Source organism: Drosophila eugracilis, unplaced genomic scaffold (genome assembly GCF_018153835.1).
Source record: "Drosophila eugracilis isolate 14026-0451.02 unplaced genomic scaffold, ASM1815383v1 contig_1822, whole genome shotgun sequence".
Taxonomy (NCBI): Eukaryota; Metazoa; Arthropoda; class Insecta; order Diptera; family Drosophilidae; genus Drosophila; species Drosophila eugracilis.
This window is the reverse complement of record NW_024572669.1, coordinates 10,766-33,779: the sequence shown is the minus strand read 5'-3', so window position 1 is coordinate 33,779 and position 23,014 is coordinate 10,766. Positions and strand designations below refer to the sequence as shown.

The 23,014-nt window shown below is 39.6% G+C and overlaps 1 protein-coding gene across 1 annotated transcript; it reads right to left on the bottom strand.

Moving 5' to 3' along the window:
• Window positions 1–3,474: 3,474 nt before the first annotated feature.
• On the bottom strand, window positions 3,475–20,731 carry LOC108114856 (probable chitinase 10; the record flags this gene model as incomplete). Its single annotated transcript, XM_017226005.2, has 7 exons — window positions 20,670–20,731; window positions 13,650–13,699; window positions 10,036–13,581; window positions 9,800–9,985; window positions 5,273–5,552; window positions 3,740–5,215; window positions 3,475–3,682 (listed from the first exon to the last, which is right to left on the bottom strand). Coding segments are annotated over exons 2-7 (5,726 nt in total), but the record flags the coding sequence as incomplete, so codon positions are not given.
• Window positions 20,732–23,014: the final 2,283 nt, after the last annotated feature.

Sequence of the window (23,014 nt, the reverse complement as noted above, 5' to 3'; positions counted from 1 at the left end):
GCAGTTTTCGAGCAGGTCGACACCAACGATGCCACTCTAGAGGCAAAGGCGGCCAAAGTATGAGTTCACCACGCAGTCCCGCTTCCGTCGTTCGTAGGCAGATTTTCTACTTTTAGCCGGGCTGTACGAGTCACGGCATATGCGTTGCGATTCAGGCACAATGCTGTCAGCAAGGGGGCAAATCGGCCCCCTAACCATTGAAGAGCTTGACTTTGCATTAAGGGCTATAGTGCGCATCGTGCAGCGGGAATCGTTCCCTATGGATTTGACTGCAGTAAGAGAAAGTAAGCGGCTACATGCCCGAAATAAGCTCTTGAGCTTGTCGCCGATCTTGTCAGAAGTCATCCTGCGAATAAGCGGGCGACTACGGCATTCTAGCTTGCCATATGAGCGCCGGCATCCGATAATACGGTGCACTACGGTGCTTATAAGCATAGAAGCTTGTCTCAACTCGCGGCCGCTTTGTCCTCTCACAGCGGACGCAGACGACCTAGAGGTGCTCACGCCAGATCATTTCTTGATTGGTGACTCGCTGCATGCTGCTCCTGAGTTGCGCCCACAATCTAGGTCCTTCGCGGAGCAGTTCCTGATCCAAGGCTTGGAGTCGGGACTGGCTAGCACATCTACAGCAGAGGCCCAAGTGGTGCCGCGAGGCTGAAGGACTCCAACTTGGCGACCTCGTCATCATCAAGAACGACCGTTTTCCGCCCTCGCAATGGCTACTGGGGCGCGTCGTCGAGCTACACCCGGGGACGGATGCGTTGGTTCGAGTTGTCACGCTTAAAACCAAGCAAGGCCGGTTGAAGCGTTCGGTGTTGAAGCGTTCGGTGTTGAAGCTCTGTCCACTGCCGATCCGATCATAAGCGCCCTCACATACACACCTTAATTATAATTAACTCGTCTCTTGCGCACACTTCTTGTTTACTTTCCCATACTAGATTCTACCCCACAACCAGGATGGACCGGACAAGCGAAGGTTTCTCATGCTAGGTCTAGCATTGGCGGGCGGCATGTTAAGTTTGCTGCTTGTCCCAGTGTGCTGGAAGCTGGGAGCGGGGAGCGGAGAGCAACAGCTGATCGCTCTCGCATTTTTGGGACGATGCGTGGATGAACAAAAGCGGGAAGAGGGAAAAAGTCAGTCGTCTTCTGCAAGCGGGAGAACACGCACGTTGCATCTAACGCGGGACGCTATTTGCATATGTCATATATTAATAAACGTGAATTTTTGTGAATTTGTCTTTTGTGGGACCTCTGGGACCTCTCTTACAATGACCCTTTGCTAATTAAATACAAGGGGACACAACTATACAGTGTTTAGGAAAAGTTTGTACTTAATATCGTATGTTCCAAACAGATTTAAGGTTTTAGTCAACTTTGCGGTTATGCTTTTGTTTTTGACTAATAATAAGGTATTCCTACCCTTAAGGGTTGCGCTCGAGAAAGTCAATACACATACTATCACTGTTATATTACTTTTTACTAACACTATTGGGCTTGCAAAGTCCGAATTTCTGAAAAGTATTTAATCATGAGATACAAATTTTCGGAATATTATCTTAATTTGTCATTTAGCTTCAGTTTTTATTCAGTTCCCTTTTGGTATCAACTAAAATACAAGCTGCATACGCTCAACGAGTAACACTTATAATTAATTTTTCTTTGTTGGATAACGGAGCGCCATATTCATTATTTTATGACCAATTTTTCCGAAATAGTTGAAGTTCACTTGCAACTGTAATCTAAATTTTTGTATATCAGCATCCTGCTACGCCCACTCTGATGCCCACAAACCACAAAGGATCAAGCATACATATTCTTGCGGGACCACCACGGTTCGAAGTGGTATATTTATCCAGCCAATCTACTGTAACGCCCACAAAAGACGAAAAACTATATATAACTAAATATCTCAGAAACTATAAGAGTTACAAAGTTGGTATTAAGACTGTATAATCTTCAGACGCCCACTTTTACACCCAACATTCGCTGATATCTTGATAACCATAAGTGATAGCAACTTGCGCTTAAGTTAAGGGATGTAGTTTTTTATGATACCCCCAATGCGGGAACCATAAGAGCAAGGAAATACCAATACCAATAACCAATGATTTTTTGAATCGAAACATTCTATCGCTATTTATAAAAAAATTGCCCCCATGGGCAGTGACGTCACCATCAGCTAGTAAAAATGCTTTTTTGACTACAGGTGGCGCTTTGTCTATTTCCACTAGCAAAATGAACATTTTAAAATTGTTTAAAAAGTAACGGTTGTGTTTTAGTTCCGGCACTCGATTATAATATAAATGATGAGGTGCTTTATGAGGCAGACTCGAGACAGTCTACTGAGTCTTTCTAAGCAATTAATAATATCAACGAAGGGTTCAATGAAAAAAGAAAAGTACTTTATGCGGCTCAAAAAGTAAAACAGCTATTTGTTACTAGACTTTCCCATAAATCACATCTGCTGATGCTTTAGAGTACATCTAAGATAAGTGTGCTTCTCAAGTCATCAGGGTTGAACAATTCAAATTTTCTTATGCCCGTATCGGCTCCTCCAGAAGCTTTTAAATAATTCATTTGTAATTTTGTATATCTTGTGTACATGACACATTACGACAAGCCGCCAAACGGTATTAACAACTTTTTCTAACGACACTACAAATATCTGCAGCTCAAAATCTCCTAATGCAGCAACGGAAAATATACACACCTCTCAGGGCTGTAAAAAAGTGGCTGGCTAAATGGCGCATACAAGTCAATACCCAAAAATTTAAGCACATCACGCTTACACTCAACCGAGGCACGAGGACGAAGTCACCTGTATCGGTATTCATTTAGACAGGCGACTTACCTGGAGGAAACACAGCCTTAATGTGAAGACCTGTAGTTTCCATTGGCTAAATAATTCCCACTCGTCTCTCCAACTAGACTATAAAATACTACTGTAATCAAACCAATTTGGACCTAGGGCTCCGAATTTGCTGGACCTAAAACGTCGTTAAGAAAGAAATCGAGAGCAAAAAATGAACTGTTAAAGAAGATTAATAACACACCAAAACCTACTAGCAAGGCAGCTCATACAATCTTAGCGGATATACCCTCTTACAGTGAAAAGTGCCCCACCTTGGTCATTATTACACCATTATTAGGTTAAGATTTTAATACTTATGGTAGTCTCTTAATCAGGTAGAGAATATCGAATATGTAAATAAAACGTTATATATAAAAAAACATACCTATCCTGTGTAAATGTTATATAATTTTTTTTAAAAATGGTTTGCTTAAACACCACATTTTAGTTTTAAATTTTTTATGTGCTGTGCTGTGCGGTCCTTAAATGTAACCTTGGACAAGGGAACAGCAAAATTATGTATTTTTGCTAGACGCCTTAAGCATTTAAATAATATAAATAAATATAATCATATAAACATATTTCCAAAAATGTTTTGTCACTAATAACACAATAAAACATACCGTTGCTCCAGCTGAACTCCGTTTTGGCAGATATAATACCTATTGTTGTCGCTTTCGTGAGGCAAGTAGTTTTTTCCGTCACATTTGATGGGAAGAACCGGCTGATTAGTTTTATTTAAATATGAATTATGTGTTTCCTGAGGATGAATATCATGAGCTCCCACTGGCGCGTTGGCAGTGGGCTTCATGGACGGATTGCCGAATGCACCTTAGGGTAGATTGAAATCAAGAATAAGAACGCTCGTTATGTTCAGACATTACTTACTACTTGTGTCCTGACGTACTTCTAGAGTACATTTTGGGTGTGGACCTCCGAAACCTCTGAGAACTCTATTAATGGTTTTAAGAATGGGATAAGACTCACATTCGCAATAATTTTTGAAGTCATCCAAATCGATAGCCCAGATCATAGCTCCACCAAGGCCCATTGCCTTGATGTACTCGCTTTTATGAAGAATCATGGATATATCGTCGAAGGAGACCCACTGGTTTTCCAGATAGGCGAAAGGTCCCATCCGACCTTTGGTATCTCTTACCACGTTCCACTTACGCTGACGGATGTACACGCAGATTTCATAGTATGCCAGAAAACCCCTAGATCTTGTGGCTTCACCCGCTTCACCACCGCCGAACGCTGGCGCATTAAGCTGATGCTTGGTAGTATCAGCCAGAGAAAATGACTGGCCATACGCGGGAATTCCCATTACCAATTTCCTTCGGTCAGTTCCCATAGTTATCCAATAGTTCATAGAAAAATTAACGTTAAAGTTCAGTGTTCCTTCGGGGTGGTCGTACATGGGTGCTAAGTGACCAGTCTGCTTATCCCACTGGCCGTGGTAGTCATAAGTCATCACTGAGATCCAGTCTAAATAGCGAGATATCTCGGGAATATCGTATCCAGCATCAATCACTGTCTTATTGGGAGATACGGCAGCCGAGAGAATTAAGCCCTTCGGCTCAAATGCGTGGGAGAGCTCGCGCACCAGGGCAGTAAATCCGTTCTTTTCACCTGACATACCTTTTTGACAGCCCACCTTCCAGCACACGGGATAATCCCAGTATATGTCGAGCCCGTCAAAGTTATACTGCTTAATGAAATCTAAGACATGACGGATGAACAGCGCTCTAGCTTCTGAATTTTGTACAATTCGGGCGTATTTATCTCCAGCAGAGTCGTTCCATCCGCCAATAGCCACCATAACCTTTGTTCCTTTTTTACGGTAGGCCATAACACGCTCATAGAAAATGTTATCCAAGTCCGCCCAGGAGTCATGGGGCTCAATTCTTAGATTTTCACGGTTAAGAACAGCAAAACCATAGACTATGTGGGTGCACAGATCGGGGTTAATATATTCCGGGAGGAACTTCCCACCGCCTTGGCGGTACCAGGCCCAGTTGGTAAAATAACAGACAACCTTAAATTCGGATGGAACATTGAGACTAGGGATCGATTCGCTGGATTCCATTTTAAAATTTTCTATTCCAATGTCTTTGTTTTGATCGACCCTCTTTTCCTGTGAAGTCTCAGTGGAATCTACCATATCGCTCGCCTCAATAGTCTGCATTGCACCTCCTTCCTCTCTAGAATCATGTAGCCCTAATTCTAAGTGCTCAAGATGGTTTTCGTTTTCACCGGTTACTCCATCTGCTTCCCCTGACTCTCCTTCAACAGCAGAAGTTTCGGGTTCGCTCGACATGAACTGGTCCTTCACGGATGTAGATTCAGTGGAAGCCAAGCCAGCTACAAAAATTAGTTTAGTGCAAAAATTATAATCGACTTGTGTGAAGCCAAACTTACGAATTGATGCAAAAAAGCTTGGTGGATCCTTCAACACATCGTGGAGCTCCCGTAGTAAAGGATAAACGCCATTACCGCATTGATTGCGAAAGTCATCGAGGTCGAGGGCCCACACCATTCCTCCGCCCAAATTCAATGACCTCACCATATGCGCCTTTTTTCGAATAATATCAGGATCATCGTAAGAAACCCACTGTGTTCCTTTGTGGGCGTACGGACCCATTCGGCCAAGTTCGTCCTGGACCACCTCCCAACCCTGGTGATTGACCCGTTCACAAATCTGAGGGCACAATGAAATATTATATTTATGTAAGTATAAGAGCCTCTCAAATGAATTATGAAAATATTCAATTTAAGAATTTAATTTTTGATCACTATAAGTATAATTGCAATTCCAATTATTATTATTATGGTTTACCTATTTGCAGTTAGTGAGGAGGAGAAGTGAGTAAATGAGGAAATAGCAACCTTTTCTCCGCTATATATATACTGATCAAAAATATATGGGCAGGCACGAGCAAAGAGTTTTTTTTTATTAATATTAGTGCATTTTATTTAAAATTTGTCCATAAACGGAAGAACAAATTAAATTTTCTGGTTATGCCTTATCAGGTAGATCTTACATTAAACAACTGTTAGGTCCAGCCTATGGTTTCTCATTACTTTTATTCTTGTACTGCTGGTGTCTAGGAAACCCTTTGTAGGAGGATTGAGTGCCGATCCAGCTTGGCTTCGTAGCTCGTACTGAAGCGCGGAATTTCCAAGTTGGGCGTGAATCGTCTTATTGTCGTAGAATGGGCGCGCACCAGAAATTGGCCTTAACGCTTTGTTCTGTGTTTTCTTTATATCACTTATATTTGCTGCTCTTCATGTGCCCCACAGATTGGTTTGACGATTGCCTTGTAAACTAGAAGGTCCACCCTTAGCTTTAGCGAGGAGCTTCTCCCGGTTAGCCATTGTAGCTGCCTTAGCCTTTCCACAACTTGGAACCGCTTCCGCTGGAGGTGTACTTTCCAAGTTAGTCTCCTGCGTCATGCCCAGGTATTTGGGGCGGGCTCGGTATGAATAGTAGAACCTCCACCTGCGGAGCCAGCGGTCGAGGATGTTAAGTTGTCGCTGGATAAGGTCTGAAGCGTCGCTGGGACTCGCGGATGTTGCCAGGAATGCTGTGCCGTCCGCGTAGGTGGCCGCCAGAAATCCTTCCTCCGTCAAAACAGGCATGTCGGCAGGGTATGGCGTGTAATGTATTGGAACAAGAGCGTAGAAATGAAGACAGTCCAAGATTCGTGAACACAACTGAGCTTGCAAAACATATTTGACTTGTGTTGTCGAACTCAAGAGAAATTATTAAGGGTATTCAGCAGCTTGGTGAGCGTAGTTCAAAAGGTCGTAACTGTGCTGCTACTGTCAAATAAAACAAAGCACCCCAAACGAAGAATTCAGAAGTTAACTGCGATCAGTACATAGCGACATTAGCAGCATAAAAAAGATATGTTACGAAAAAATAAAAACAAAAAGAAACGCTATAGTCGAGTGCCGGGACTATAGGATACCCGTTAGTGTTTTATACAGTTTTGAACTATAAATTTTGATAGTGGAAATCCGCCTCTTGTCAGATAAAGCATTTTGACTTAATGATGGTGTCATCACTGCCCTTGTGAGGCCTTATAACCTACATTTCTTCATAAATAGCGAAATAATGTTCCGATTTGAAAAATCTTTGGAAAATCGATAGATATTGAAAAAAATTTGTCATACAACGTAAAATGAAGACATAAACTATAATATTATGGATGCCAACATTTTCTGAGGTTTGTGGGCGTGGCAGAATGCTGAAATTATCTTGCGCTGCGTATGGACCTCAAGAATCTGCCAGCTTAACTCTGTACGTCTTATAGTTCCTGATATCTCAGCGTTCATACGAACAGACGGACGGACAGATGGACAGGTGGACCATAGCTTAATCGACTTCTATATTCATACTGATAAAGAATACATACTTTTCAGCGAATTTAATGTACCCTTTCAACGATGATGATATGTGGTTTACAAGCCCAGACCAAAACCAGAAGAAACGAGTCGAGTGCACATACAATGTACTGTTATACTCTACGAATAACGGGTATACAAAAATGGTATATTGTAGTTTCAAGTGAAGTTCAACTATTTTGGAAAAATTGGTCATAAAATAATTCCCTATCCGATAAGTCAAAAATTTGTATACCTGTAACTCGTAGAGTAAAAATGTTATTATTAATGGTATAGCAGCTTTTATATTAGTTGATACCAATAGGAACTGCATGAAAACGCTAAAGCTAAAAGACATATTAAGATAATATTTCGAAAATTTGTTTCTGAATATTAAAAACTTTCCAGAAATTCCGCCATTGCAATCCCAATGTTCTTAGTCTGTGTATTGACTTTCTTGAATCAAATTTGTTTCCATGGCCACACCATTCCAATCGTTTTGCATTGCTCAGCGAAAGCCCCAATCATATTATCGTGTAAAAATACAATCAAAAAGAAATCTAAGCTTTACAGCTTCTCTATTAACTGTTGATTATAATAAGCGTTACCCTTAAGGATAGGAGTATCTTAATGTTAGTCAAAACCAAAAGCGTAGCCGCAAAATTCACTAAAACCAAAAACCTGTGTGGAACATTCGATATATGGGATAGATTATGGATAGATATATCATATGGGCAACTGCACGGTAGTTTTTATTGCTCTGTCATCAAATAAGACAACAACGTATTAACAGACTTCTTCACCATTGCTGAAAAATGTAATAAAGTCTGGGTCAAATATGGAACACATGAAAGCTTCTACAGCTCTTGCGGCATTGATCGACGCTTTACAATCTTTTGAAAGCCTTTATGACGAAAAGGACCTTCAATATCAGTCATTCTAAAAACCGAGATACCTCAAGGCAAGACCTTATCTGTTGTCGTCTTTTTCAATGCCTTTGCTGAATTCAAATAACACCCCAGATAGTTACAAGGAAATAAATATATCCTAATACGCATACGGCGCCATAATTTACACCACAGCAAAAAAGGAAATTAAAGTTAAAACAAGTAGAAACTATTCTATATACTATACTAACCATAAGATAAGCGTAACTGTTTTACCCAATATTAAAATATTCTTTTTCATAGTTGAAATTCCCAAAGAGCCACCTATTGTCAGAGAAAGCATGATGACTAACTGATAGTGACGTCACTGCCCATGTAAGACCTTATAACCAAAATTGCTTCCCAAATAGCGAAATACTGTGCCGATTTGAACGTTCAGTTTTTCGCGGAGTGTGGGCGTTATGCTTAATCCGAACTTTCTATCACTCATAGTTACCGACATGTCATCATTTCTATAAAATGCGAAAACCGTAGATATTGACAAAAATATGTTATTCAAGGTCAAACGAAAACATACATATTATGTATGCCACAGTTTTCCGTTGTTTGTGGGGCTTAGAGTGGGCAAAAACAATTCACATAAGGGGCATCATAAAAATCTACATGCCGACCAAAATGGTACCACTTTAAGGTGCGCTGGCATCTAAAGATTATACTTTCTGAATTTTAACTTTCTAGCTCTTATAGTTCCTGAGATTTAAGCGATTTTAGTTTTTCGTGATTTGTGGGCGTGGCAGGACTCTGAAATAAGCATGCGCTGTCCAGGGACTTCAAGAATCTTCATGCTTTATCTCAACTTTGTATCTGTCATACGGACGGACGGACATGGCGCAATAGACTTCGTTATTGATCCTGATCAAGAATATATATACTTTATAGGGTCGGAAACGCTTCCTTCTATCTGTTACATTCTTTTAATCTAATCTAGTTTACCCTTTTAATCTACGAGTAACGGATATAAAAACTTTCATAAAAGTTTTTCAAGACTTAGACTCATGAACTAAAGGTAACGGGTTTTTGAGATAAAGCATGCGCGCAAGTTCAGCGCCCACTCTAACGCCCACAAATCTCGAAAAACTGAAATTGCTGAGATATTAGGAAATATAGAAGCTAGAGTGTTGGATGTAACATGTAAGTACATTCTTGAAATAGCTGCTCATCTTACCATTGACTGGGCAGAATAAGAAAAATAAGAATGTAGCATACAAATTTTTAAGAGCCACCCCAACTTAAGGTGGATTGTTGAGTCCATAATATTTAAATTTCGTTTCCTTTTTACCTTGCGTATCTTATCTTGGCCGAAACATACCAATTTAAAAAAAAAATTTAAAATCTGAACATTATTTCACAATTGTTTAAGAAATGGATGATGAGAGAAGATCTATTGAAAATGCTTTTCTACAGCAGGTGGGGCCAGCAAAAATTAATAGCAATTATTTTAAAATTAGGTAAGACAGTAATAGACAGTAGTAGAATTTCCTATTTTTTAATGCAATATTTAATCAAGTGATTCTAATTCACTCGTTTAAATATCGATCACAAATTAAAGTGGTTTATTTATTTTATAGAATATGGCTTATTATAAAATGATAAATAATAGAAAGGAATGTACCTCATAGTAAGCAAGAAATCCAGCGGCTTTGGTAAATTCTCCAGCTTGTCCGGGACTGGGCGCCTTGGCATTTAAGCCACTGTTGCTTGCGTTTTCTAAAGTGAACGATTGGCCGTATAGTGGCATACCCATTACGAGTTTCCGTGCTGGTGCTCCTTTTTCAATCCAATAGTTTATTGAAAAATTCTGTGAGATAATGTATAAAATATGTATTGAATTGCAAATGATATATTTACCGCGTTAAAATGCTCAAAATCGTCGTCGGGATGATAGTAGATAGGAGCCACATGCCCGGTTTTCTTATCCCACTGCCCATGGAAATCATATGTCATAACAGCAATCCAATCGAAATAGTAAGACAACTGGGGAATGTCATATCCTGCATCAATGATTTTCTTGCTAGGTGAGACTGCAGCAGACAACAAAAGTCCTCTAGGTCGAAACGCTTCAGAGAGTTCACGAACCCAGGCAGTAAAACCCTCCTTTTCTTCGGAAAACCCCTTATTGCACTCCGTTTGCCAGCATACTGGGTACTCCCAGTCTAAGTCAAGACCCTCGAACCCATATTTCTTAATAAACTCGAGAGCGTGACGTACAAAGCGGGCTCTTGCCATCGGACTTCGTACTAGCCGACTGTACTTATCACCTTGCGAATCGTTCCATCCACCGAGTGCCAAGCTTACCTTAATGCCCTTGCTTTTGAGGCTACTAACTCTTGTGTAGAAGTTATTGTCAATATCGGCCCAGGAATCATGGGTGCGAAGAATGAGATCTGAATAATCCAGCACGGCGAACCCATACACTATATGAGTGCACATGTCTGTGTTTATGTCTTCGGGAGTATAGCGACCTAAGCCTTTGCGGTACCAGGCCCAATTGGTAAAGTAGCATACTACTTTGTAGTAGCCGTCAAGAGGCATAACTGGCTTTTCTGTAGAGAAAATTGGGTGTGGTAGGCTACTCGGCTTTTGGGTTATCAGTGGAGGATTTACAAAAGTCGGAGGATTTGGATCACCGGTCAGTCCTGTTTCCCCGCTGCCAAAACTAGAGTTATGATTGCACATAGCTTTTTCTGGCCAGTCGCAGTTTCCGATATTCTCACTGTAGTGCAGTCCTGGTGGACAGTCACCGGCCTGAAGTCGGTTCCATAAGCATAAGAGGTATTTGGAACAGTCACCCGGATAGGGGACTCGATCTTCGCCGTTGCATGGATCTTCCTCGTTGGTGCGTCCATCTTCAATAATTTTTAGGTATTTTTTGCTTGTCACGCACTGAACTTTCTCTGGCCAGTTACAGATTTTATTGATTGCGTCCCAATGCAAGTCTCCACCGCACTCACCAGGTACAAGTGCTTCATTAACGCAAATGTTATATTTTTCGCAACTCTTATGGGTGTAGTATTCCCCCTCGATGCAACTATCGGATGGACGTGGACGATATGATTGCGGTCGGCTGGAGGAGCTACTGACTAGATGATTTAAGACAGATTCAGTCGGTTTTCTGCTGGGTTTCGATGTTGTTATTGGATTTTTTGAAGATAAACCGAAATTCAAAGGAGCATTACTCGATTCTTGATTGTGGTTTACTGAGCACTTTGCAGATGTCGGCCAGTCGCAACCCTTGGCCTCATTATTCCAATGAAGACTACCGGGACAAAAGTGTTGTAGCATTTCTCCTGCAGTAATGCAGTGGTAATAAGCATTGCAATTTTTTGAGTCGGCAAAGAATTCGCCACTCTCGCAGTTCGTGTTCTGTAAAACCGGATAAATCGCTGCCGGCATGGGGAACGTGATGTGTGTTGGCTTGGAGCTAGTCATCGTCTGACCCGGTTGTTTTGTAGTTGTGCTCCACCAGGGGACGATGGTGCTAATAGTGGTGGTAGTTTTTGGTTCTTTTGTTGTATTTGGGTGCATTGGCTGTTTTGTAGTGGTGATGGAGGGTCTATTGCTAGCCTCAAAGATTGGCCGGGAAGTTGTGTAATACTGACTTTGTCCCGGATCTGAAGAGCCATCGTTACCGTTCGTTATCATTTCGGATGGCAATGGCGTTATAATCAACGGCGGACGATCACAGTTAGTTCGATTCGGTAGCTTCGAGTCCCAACGTCCCAGTGCTTTGTTAATGGCTTTAAGTAAGGTATAACTCCCGCTGCAACAGTAATTTTGAAAGTCATCTAGGTCGATGGTCCAGGCCGCCACTCCGGCAAAGTGATTGTCGGCTGCATATCGAGCCTTCGCTGCGACACTGATAGGATCTTCGTAACCTACCCACTGGTCCTTCCGCATGGCATAAGGTTCAAATCCCCGTGTTGCATCTCGATCACTCATCCACATATCCTTTTTTAGGCGAATGCAGATTTCGTAGTAAGCAAGCATTCCTGGCTGCTTTGTCCATTCGCCTGCTTCTCCAGGTCCACTGGCTGAGACGCCTACTCCAGCCAGTTTCTGGTAACTCTGTGCCAATGTAAAACTCTGGCCGTAGAATGGAATGCTTAACACAAGCTTTTCTCTGCGCGCCCCCATTTTTATTAAGAGTTGCATCGTATAGTCCGTATTGTATTGGGGATATTTGTCCAATGAAGAACCATATAATGGACTGACATGACCTGTTTGCTGTTCCCATGCGCCATGGTAGTCATAGGTCATTACTGTCATATAGTCCACTATTTCCGACAAAGCGGAAATTTCATAGGCTTCGGTTATGATCTCTTTATAGCCGGAGATGGACACTCCAACCTGAAATTGCCGATTAACACGATTAAACTCAGAACGCAGTTCACGTAAAAGCTTTGTCAGGTTGGGCTTGTCACTGGCTGGTCCTTTTGAGCAGTCGCTTTGCCAACATTTTGGGTAATTCCAGTCCAAGTGCAGGCCACTAAATCCATAACGCTTCAGAAAGCTGGCAGCACTGGATGCAAAAACTCGTCTTTTAATATAGTCGCTGGCCAAGCGAGAGTACTTGGAGTCGTTAGAGTCTGTCCAACCACCCAAGGCGATTAACACGGGTACTCCTAGTGATATAATCCGGTGGAAGTAGTTGTTATCCAGATCAACCCAGGGATCAAATGGTTTAATGGTGAGGTGGTCGGGGTCCAGGGAGGCGAACGAATAAATTAATATAGAACACAGCTTTGGATCGATCTGCTCTGGCAAAAAATGACCTTCTCCCCGTCGGTAAAAGGCCCAGTTTGACATGTAACAAAGAACTTTGGTGGTGTTTAAGTCCTTCCTCTGCTTTAAACCTTCTTGCCCTAATCCGCCGTATGTCTGATGCTTCGTATTTCGATCAGTTTCATCAATTTGTTTAAACATTTCGTCATTCATCGTTTTAAGCAACTGCTGATGCTGTGAGCCAGCGCGGTACGGCATAGGAATAAAGTCGTCTGAGCTCTGTTGTGCAATAATAACAGGATATTTGTCAGAAATGGAAAACCGATCTGAATTTTGATGCTGTGTTAGTTTTTTGTTTTTTTGTTTAATATCTACATCAATATTTCTGTCATAGCTCTCAAGGTTTGTGGAGAAATTTATATTCTCCAACTCGCCTTCGTCGCTTGGGGCTGACTCCACGGAATCCCTCACAAAAGATCGTATATCAGATGACCTTCTCTGATATATCGTTGGTATAAACTCGGGACGTGTAATAAATCGGGTATCCAAAGGAATGCTCTCGACTGCGGAACGAACGAATGCCGGCTTGTAGTTCGAATACCTCTGATTATCGTGTGCCTTGTTGCCAATATGGGCCTCAGCTGCAGGAGCCCCAATCATGGTCAAAAGCATCTGTAAGAAGGTTTGCAATAGAAATACAAAGTCGAGATTTATTGTATATGATGCAAGCTTTTACTCACCAATAGCTTACAGGGCCCGATGTAAAGCATTTCGCAACGAAATATCTGACCTGCTAAGAGACAATATAATTAAATTACTTTTCAAAATAATACAAGTCCTTAGCAAAAATAAACTGATAATTCTAGCTATATTGACAATCTTCATAGGCATTTTAGCTTAGAAGTTTTTTTTTGTTCTATGTCCATTAAAGGTTACAGCGCCTGACTTCTAAGTCTCAAGTGTCGAAAACATTGAGAAGACAGACTGAATAGCTGCTAGGTGCCGCTTATACGTCAAAGAATCGGACTTAGGCGGTACATACGAACAGGTGATATACAAATTTAACATAGAGAGTGAAATTTTTACTGCGATAAGTTCTAGGTCTCAAGTTTGAAGATTAATCACCTCGGAAACGAGCTAGAGTTCACTGAAATTAAGACTCCACCACCATTCCGAGAGATCGGTCAAGCCAATATATTGGGTACCTACTGGAAAAAAACTTCAGTAGCCAAGTTTCGGGAATCACAATGTGGATACTTCGAGAACCTTACCGAGAAAAAATTAGAATGCTTAGTGCGTAATCCTCTTGTGTTCTGGTACGAAAGAATAATGAATAATATTAGTTTTTTGGGTTGGCACGAACGTTTACTTGTGGAAGCTTTATTCCTAAAGGGCGACTTTTTTCTTCTTTCTATTCATAAGCTGATGTTCTTGAACGAAAGTATGTTGCGGCCAGAAATTGGTACGGATCTTAAAAAATTCCCCATTTCCCCTCACCCCCCTGATATTTTCCACCCTAATATCGACTTTGTGTTTAGCTCGAATGTAAGCTAAAATGTCCGATTCGGACGTATCAGGGGATAGCCGGGAAACAAAAATGTGTTTCTCTGGAGGAATCCCAATGAAGGGCTTTGGCGGGGCGGGTGATTTACGCACGCTACTAGTAGGTGCTGATAAACCGGACCCCAAGTTCCTCTGTTGAGTCAAAGGTAAATTATTTTGAACATTTGGCACGGGAGGGTCCAATGCGACTACCTCAGACTATTCATCGGACAAATGCCTACGCTCCTCAGCAATGTTTTCGGGATCCGTAAAATGGTCTGTTACCGGCGTCGTCACGATTGGAGTGGTGGACGGCAACGGTGACAATGAAGCAGCCTATTGAACATCAGACGGAGGGAGAAGGTTAGGAGCGAGAGAGTGTTAGCGAGAGCTACAAGGCGGTATAAGAGAGTACGAGTTGTTGAAAAGTAGTATGCAGTGTAAGCGACGGGGAGAGACTGATAGAGAGTGTGTTTTCGAGAGCTACAAGCCGGTGGGTGGTGCAGAAAAGAGATACGCAGCTGTTTTGTTAAAGAGGTAGGCGGGATAATTTCCGTTACTAATAGCACAAAGTAATGTAAAAGAATATGTTAGAATACAGACCACAATTGTTGTAATTTGTTTGCAATAAATGTTTTATGCAAATGAATAATAATAATGCACTGTAGGGGGTGCAGAATCGAAAACAGTTTAAATCTGGAAGTAGATAAACGTTAGCAAAAACGTGGTGTTCGGGAATAAATGCAAAGATTAAATCGCTAGAGAACACGCAAAAGCCAAAAACACCGTTCCCTTTGAAAGAGAAGTGAAGTGTGTGCAAGAGAACTGAAGTGTGTTGTTTTGCCACGTATTGTATGATTCCGACCGTAAGAGAGGGCTTGGACAAATACTGGTATTACCTTGAGATGCCCTGGCATATGTATGTATGCTTGATCATAACTTTGTAGTTCCTATAGATACCGAGATCTTTTTGAAGATCTTCTTTTCGGTTTTTCGCGTTTTGAGGGCGTTTGAGTGGGCATGGCCAGATACAGAAAAGTAATACGCTCTGGTGGCAACATTGGAAACTATAAGCTTAATACCAACTTTCTATCACAATAGTTGCCGATATCGCAGCGTTCAGCATGGACAGAAAATGTTCAAAACCTTTTAGCTTTAATAGTAGCTGAAATCTTTGTAGGCGTTAGAGTTAGCATTGCTATATGTGGAAACAAGAATAGGCATTGAGGTCGTCACTAGAAACTATATGCTTAATACCAACTGTTGACTACCGATCTGATATATTTATATTAAGGTTAACGTTTGGCTTTGATCTAGTATATTATATTGTTTTTCAAAAAGTATTTTTAGTAATTTAATATAAGAAACACAGTTGAAAAGGTTTTACATGAACAGTGATGTTACTGTGCCCTAATTACGCTTTATATGGCGACGAAAGGCGCTATTAAAAATTTTAAAACCGCAAGCCAGCACGCAATTTAAGTTCCCTGAATGCTTATAAAATTTTACTCTGCAAGTTCAGTTGTTTAGTTAGACACTTGTGACTTTGTCTGCAAATGAAGTTAAACCGTCGATCTCATCTAATAAGCGGCTAGAATGAAGTAACGATGCATAAGAAGAACAAGAAGCAGAAAAGCCGAAGGAATATACCCGAGAGCCGTAGCACCAATAAAAATATCTTTTGCTCTGCTCTGATCTCGCTCTCAATTTTCGTATACGGCTACGGCTACGCGGAGCACAGAATATTATTTTCTGCTATTGCTATAGCTATAGCTCTGAACTTTTTGTAGCTCGGAGCAGAGCAGAGTTGATCAGTTTTCGTTTTTCTGCATCGGCTCTGCTCCCGCTCTCGAAAAAAGTGAGAGCGGTAGCAATAGCAGAGCAATATTTCTATGCATCTCGCTGCTACGGAATAGTAAATGCAAACCCTGGCAAGAACCGAGGCCCAGCATTCAGGACTTACAGGCTCGATTAATTTAATTAATACCGCTATTATTTTATAGTTGTATAAGAATACCCCACTGTTCAGCTTTGTTCATTGTTATGCATGAATCTTTTAATAACTTCTGATAGTAAGGATACAATATAAGGAAGGGAGTGTCCTAGGGGAGTTGGAGTTATATATTTTTTTTGAGTATGGTGCATTTTTTAATGTGCTAAGAAATTCATTCGCCGTCACCCAGTTTTTAGGACTACCTAGTGGCCAGGGCGTTCTGTTTCGGGGGGAGAACTGTCCGGCCTGCACCGTCCGGGACGCTCATCAACATGTGTAAATTATGGTTCCGCAGGGCATTCACAAGGAGAGAGAGAGAGGGGGTTGGACGATTCATCCATTTTTCGAACAAGGGGATGCCTGCGCTGTACTTGTTCATCACATGGTTATCGTTTTCTAAACTATTTGCCCTTTCTGCATTGAACAAACAGTATATATAAATGAATATGACAAAATTAAACAAATCATCGTAGTTATACTGCTGATGTGGACATGTAATTTTCATCAAAGACCACAAAGATTTTTCAAATCGGAACATTATTTTGCTATTTATGAAGAAAAAGCCTCCCATGGGCAGTGACGTCACTATCAGTTACTCTAAATGCTTTCGCTGACAATAGAATGCGCTTTATGAATTTCCACTAACAAAATTAATATTATAAAATTGTGTAAAACAGTAACGGGTATCTTAAAGTCGCGGCTCTCGACTATATCGTTTCTTCTTATTCCAGAAGGAAAACCTACTACCTCTCCTATTTCGATGAGAACATTTGAAGATTCCTTCGAAAAAAGGATAAATCAGAATATTGATCTGAACAATATAGATTATATTGTTTATTTAATACATTATCTATAGAAAAAATTATACACTTCAACGATACATTATTTCGGAATGGTATCCCAATTCAACAATATCAAAATACAATAACCCTCCACATCCGAACTAAGCGTTTTAACCAAATTCAGATCATACACTTCCATTAAATTCTTCTAGTAATTTATATATTGCTGTCATAAGCCTAAAAATGACTGATAGGATGGTATTGCCAATTTGCTTGCTGATCGCATTCAAAACCTTTAAAACCAGGAAAGATATCATCACAAAGACTCGCCATGCAAATCCGTGGACGGATGATGAGCCTCTTCGACCTGCTGTGACATATCTGAAATATGTTTGCCTTGTCTTCACTTTCATGCTATTATATTTCCCGAGATTTCAAAGTTTTTGGTTAGCCTCGTTTTGTGGATGGTACGGTGGTCGTGGCCAAATGCAGAAGAAATCTTACGCTTTGGAGGCGTGGACGTAAGAGTGGGCGTAGCCAAATAATGGTACCACCCTGAAATGCTGTCTAGATAATATATGCTTAATCCCACTTTCTATCTCTAATAGTTCCTGAGATCTCTGTGATTTTAGTTTTTCGTGATTTGTATATTTGACATTTAGTTCCGTTGCCAAATATGAAATATGTTTAATATATATATATAACTCAATTTTTTGAAATCGGTTACTAAAATTATTTGGGCAATGAGTGAAATATATTATGAATTGCATATAAAGGCACAGAGTTTTCTCGTGAAATGGTCTTTATAGCCATTACTCGTAGAGTAAAAGGGTATACTAGATTGTAACAGGTAGATCAAAGCGTTTCCGACCCTATAAAGTATATATACGAGTATTCTTGGTCAGGATCAAAAGCGATTGAGCCATGTCCGTCTGTCCGTGCATCCGTCCGTCCGTATGAACGCTGAGATCTCAGGAACTATAAGAGATACAAAGTTCTGATTAAGCATGAAGATTCTTGAGGTCCCTACTCAGCGAAAGTTTATTACAGCATATTTCCACGCCTACTCTAACGCCATCTTAAAGGTGCGGCACTCGACCTTAGCGTTTCCTCTCGTTTTAAAGCGGGGAATATTACAGCTTAAACAAAATCAACTTTCAGTATAGAACCATATTATTGCATAGAGTTACGACCTAGATAGTATTGAGAAGGGACTACAAAATGTTTTAATATAATATAATATTGGATAATGTGGTTTTGGCGAGTGTTCTGTTGTACAACACGGTATAAGTTCTGCAAAAAATAGGGGCTAATGAGATTGATATAAGTTAAAATGAAAGCTAAAAACGAAGAACGTAGTATAGTTTTAAGGTTTCAAATTTCAATCGGACAGCCTAAAAACACCACGAGTGTAAAGTAACATAATAAAACAAGAGGAAACGCTATAGTCGAGTACCGCGACTATAAGATACCCGTTACTGTTTAACACAATTTTAAAATATTAATTTTGCTAGTTAAAATTCCCCATGCGCCAGCTATTGTTGGAGAAAGAATGTTGAGTATCTGATAGTGACGTCACTGCCCATGTGAGGCCTTATAACTTAAATTTCTGCATAAATAGCAAAATAATGATCCGATTTGAAAAATCTTTGGTAAATCGATAGATATTAACAGAAATCAGTTTCACAAGGTCAAACGAAGGCATTCATAATCATATTATAGACGCCACAGTTTTCGCGGTTTGAAGGCAATAGAGTGGGCGGGGCAGGATAAAAACTCGTGGCAAGTTGCAGTGGCATCTCTTAAAAACGTATTCTTAAGCAAAACATTGTAGCTATTATAGGTCCCGAGATTATTGCAATTTTGGTTTTCCGGGTTTTGTGGCCGTTAGAGTTGGCGTGGCTAGATGGGAAAAAATTAATTTCCATTTATAGCATCATAAAAACCTACATGCTTAATCCGAGTTCTTTCTATCTTTTATAGTTACCGAGATATCAGCTTTTCTAGAAAATGCGAAAACCGTCTTTTGAACCTCGTGGGCGTATGGGTGGGTGTGGCCGGATAGTAGAAAGTACTACTTTTCAACGAATCTAGTAGACCCTTTTACTCTACGAGTAACGGGTATAAAAATTATCAAGCCTTTCACCATGAGCGGACAGAAATACAAAAAAATTAATTAGTACATATTTCCGACTCGTATTATTTGCTAAACAATTAAATTAAATTAAATTAAAATTAAATTAATTAAATTAAATTAAATTTTAAACATAGACATAGAAATGGTTTTATAAAAATATTAATTATTAAAATATTAATTAATTCATTAATTATAGGATTAAAAAGCATTAAAACAACAACAAACAAACAAACTGATTTAGAAAAAGTTTTATATCCAATTAAAAAAAAAAATGAATTAAAACCAACCTGAAACGTTGGAATGGGCTGTGGTGATACACTGCATCAGGCATATGTAAAATATGCATGTTTAATTTTTATATTTCTTATAGTTCCCGAGAATAAATCGACATGCCTATTGATCCGGATCAAAACTATACAAGGATATGAGGAACTATAAACTTCTTTTAATAGAAACCATTTTTAGCATAAGCATGGAAGCCGGCATACCATTTTGGGGCATTTGTGGTCGTCAACAGTAATGAATCATTTATGTTCTTAGTGTCTTTATAAAAATTACACAACCATTTTCTGCTGCTTATTTGTTGTAAAATTATCCGGGTAGATTAACAGAGTAACAGATATCTAAAATCTGAAGCTCACTACTTTAACGTTCATTTTGTGTTTTATTACTTATTTTAATTGAGTTTTAATTACGATGTTCAAACCCATCCCGTTTTTCAAAAAAGTATTTATTTCAATTCTTTTTTTAATGAATATTTTAGACAGTATTGAGTTAGGTGAGAAAAGAACGGTATGAACCGGTTTTAACTTGGTTTTGGAATTATTCTTGTATACATTCCTATGTTACAGGCGGCTCTCGACAGCAAAACATTGCCAATACCGAAGAGCCAAAATATACAAAAAGAGGTTGGACAAGTTTTGAGTTGCTCGAATGTTGCAAAGTATGAGTATCAAGTCGGGTTTTGGCTGTTTGTTGGAGTTCATTGAACGCCAAGAACTCTGCATGGTTCTAGATCCTTCTTTACGATAAATCAGTAGGATTTTACAATGTTTGTCAAATTTTATATCTTGTTGATAGGAAAATTACTTTCAATAAAATATTATTTGCCATATAAATATACTGCCGTTGGTGGTTTGAATACTTTTTATAATTCTTATAATAAACTTTTTTACACAATTTTTCATTTTCTACACGTAGATTTAATGTATTGATTTATCAGTTCTGATAATAATTCTTAAAAATTCTTATACATTACAAACACTTTTAAAATAAGTTTGCGCACAACTTAGATTCTTTGACTTACCCTTACTCAGTATTCAGAAATTTGCTATCTTACTTTGGACCCGACTTTATGCGTTGGCGATCAAAACAAAACTGTCGGCCGTTTAACTGACGATTCTCATATTTATACTTTTTTAAGGCCCAAAGAAAAGCAAGAAAACAAACAAAGAACGCTTGTAACGATAAGGGCAGACCTTTACTGATTCCGAAAAAATTGAGCCCTTGATATATACCCCTCCGAGGGGGATGTGCAATATATATATTTATAAATTGTATATATGGTATTCGCATATAGTCTATAATAGATTAAGTCGTGTCCGTCTGTCCGACTGTCCGTATGAACACTGAGATCTCAGGAACTATAAGATATACAAAGTTGAGATTAAGCAAGCAGATATGAGATACCTTCGCAGCGCAAGTTTATTTCAGCATTTTGCCACGCTTACTCTAACGGCAACAAATGACGAAAAACTTAGCAACTATAAGAGCTAGAAAGTTGGGATTAAGCCTGTTTAATCCTGAAATGGCAGCCCATCTTAAGGTAGCACCATAATCCAGCCACGACAACTCTTACGCCTAACAATTTCGAAAAACGGTTTCCGCAGCATGCTTGTACTTTCCATAGATGTGTATTATATCTGAATCTGGCCACGAGTATTATAACCCCAACAAAGGACGAAAAAGTAAAATCGTTAAGATCTAAAGATGTATAATCTTGAAATGTCAGCGCATCTCAAGGTGGTACTAGCACCATCCGTGAAAAACGGGAGCCGCATTCTCTGAGGACGCTGAGATCGCGCTAACTATAATTAATAGAAACAGGGGACTACACCCACTTTAAAGAGGCATAAGTATTTCGCACCGTAGCTCGAGATGGTTGTTTATCCGGCCACATCCAAAAACCACGAAAAACTATGGCGTCCGTAATATAAGTCAATATCTATCGATTTAGCATAAAAAGTTCAAATCGGAACATTATTTCGCGATTTTTTAAGAACTATAGGTTATAAGGCTCACATGGGCATTGACGTCACAATCAGTAATTAAACATGCTTTTTCTAATAAAAGGTGGCGCATAGTCCATTTCCGCTAGCACAATGAATATTTTAATGTTGAATAAGACAATAACGGTTATATTATAGTCGATGCACTTGTTTTAGAATTGAAAAAGACAGACAGACTTCTTGTTTTTAAGTTTGACAATTTATAACGATGTAAGATTATCGTTCCGGGCCATTAAAATGTGATAAAAAGTTTTTAGGACCTTTAAGCACATTTGCCTAATATCATATCTTGGAGTGGTTCCAACATCATTCTTTGTTTTTTCTTTATAAGGAAGTCGATTAAGCCTTGCCCGTCTGTTCGTATGAAGGCTGAGATCTCAGGAACTATAGAAAGAAACGTGCTGGTTCATGAGAGCCCTACACAGCTCAAGTTTATTTGAGCATCCAGTCACGCCCACTGTAACGTCAAAAACCACGAAAAACTAAATAAATAAAGGAAAAGTCAGTGCTAGAAAGTTGGTAATAAGCATGTACAATTTTAACATGGCAGAGCATCTTAAGGTGAAGCCATTATTTGGCCACGCCCACTATAACTCCCACCAAGCACGGAAAACGGATTTCGCTTTTTGTGGAATTGCTTTGATTCTGGGAATAGGCATGTAGTTTATAATGATGACCCCAATGCGTGGGCCACGCCCACTCTAATGCTCAAAAAACGTGGTAAACTAAAACGATAAGATCTCGATACTTATAAAAGTTAGAAAATTGGGATCAAGCATGCATATTCTTGCTGTGCTCTCATCTCACTCTCTATTTTCGATTTCGGCTAAGCAAAGAAGAGAATATCATTTTCTGCTTACAGATCGCCACTCGTCTAACCTCCAAGCTGGGCTCTGCTCCGGATTTCGTTAAAGTGAAATTTTAAGATTCTCTTTAAATCGTGATCTCTTTAAGTCTCTTGAAATGTGAATAAAAAGACTACCAGACCAATATTGAAAAATATAATGCCATAGACATTTTGGAAGATGTGCTTAAAAGGGCAATGGAAACAGACAGTAATAACGATGAAAATGTAGATAAGGAGGCCGCAATTCGGGCAATTAGGGCCTTAGAGTTTCCAGAAATATATTAATATCAAAATTGAAACTACAATACTTGAGGTATAGATCCGGATAAAAATATCCGAGTTTCACAGCTCCCGCCAATTTCTTCTGTAAAGAGTACTTAGCAACTTTAATTAGATCGCTTAATTTCAAGCAAAAAACTTACCTAACACATGTTTTGCATAATGCAAAAAAAATTAGTTTTTGATCGTTTGGGTTTTTTTTTGGTATAACAAATAAATACATTTATTTAACGTTAA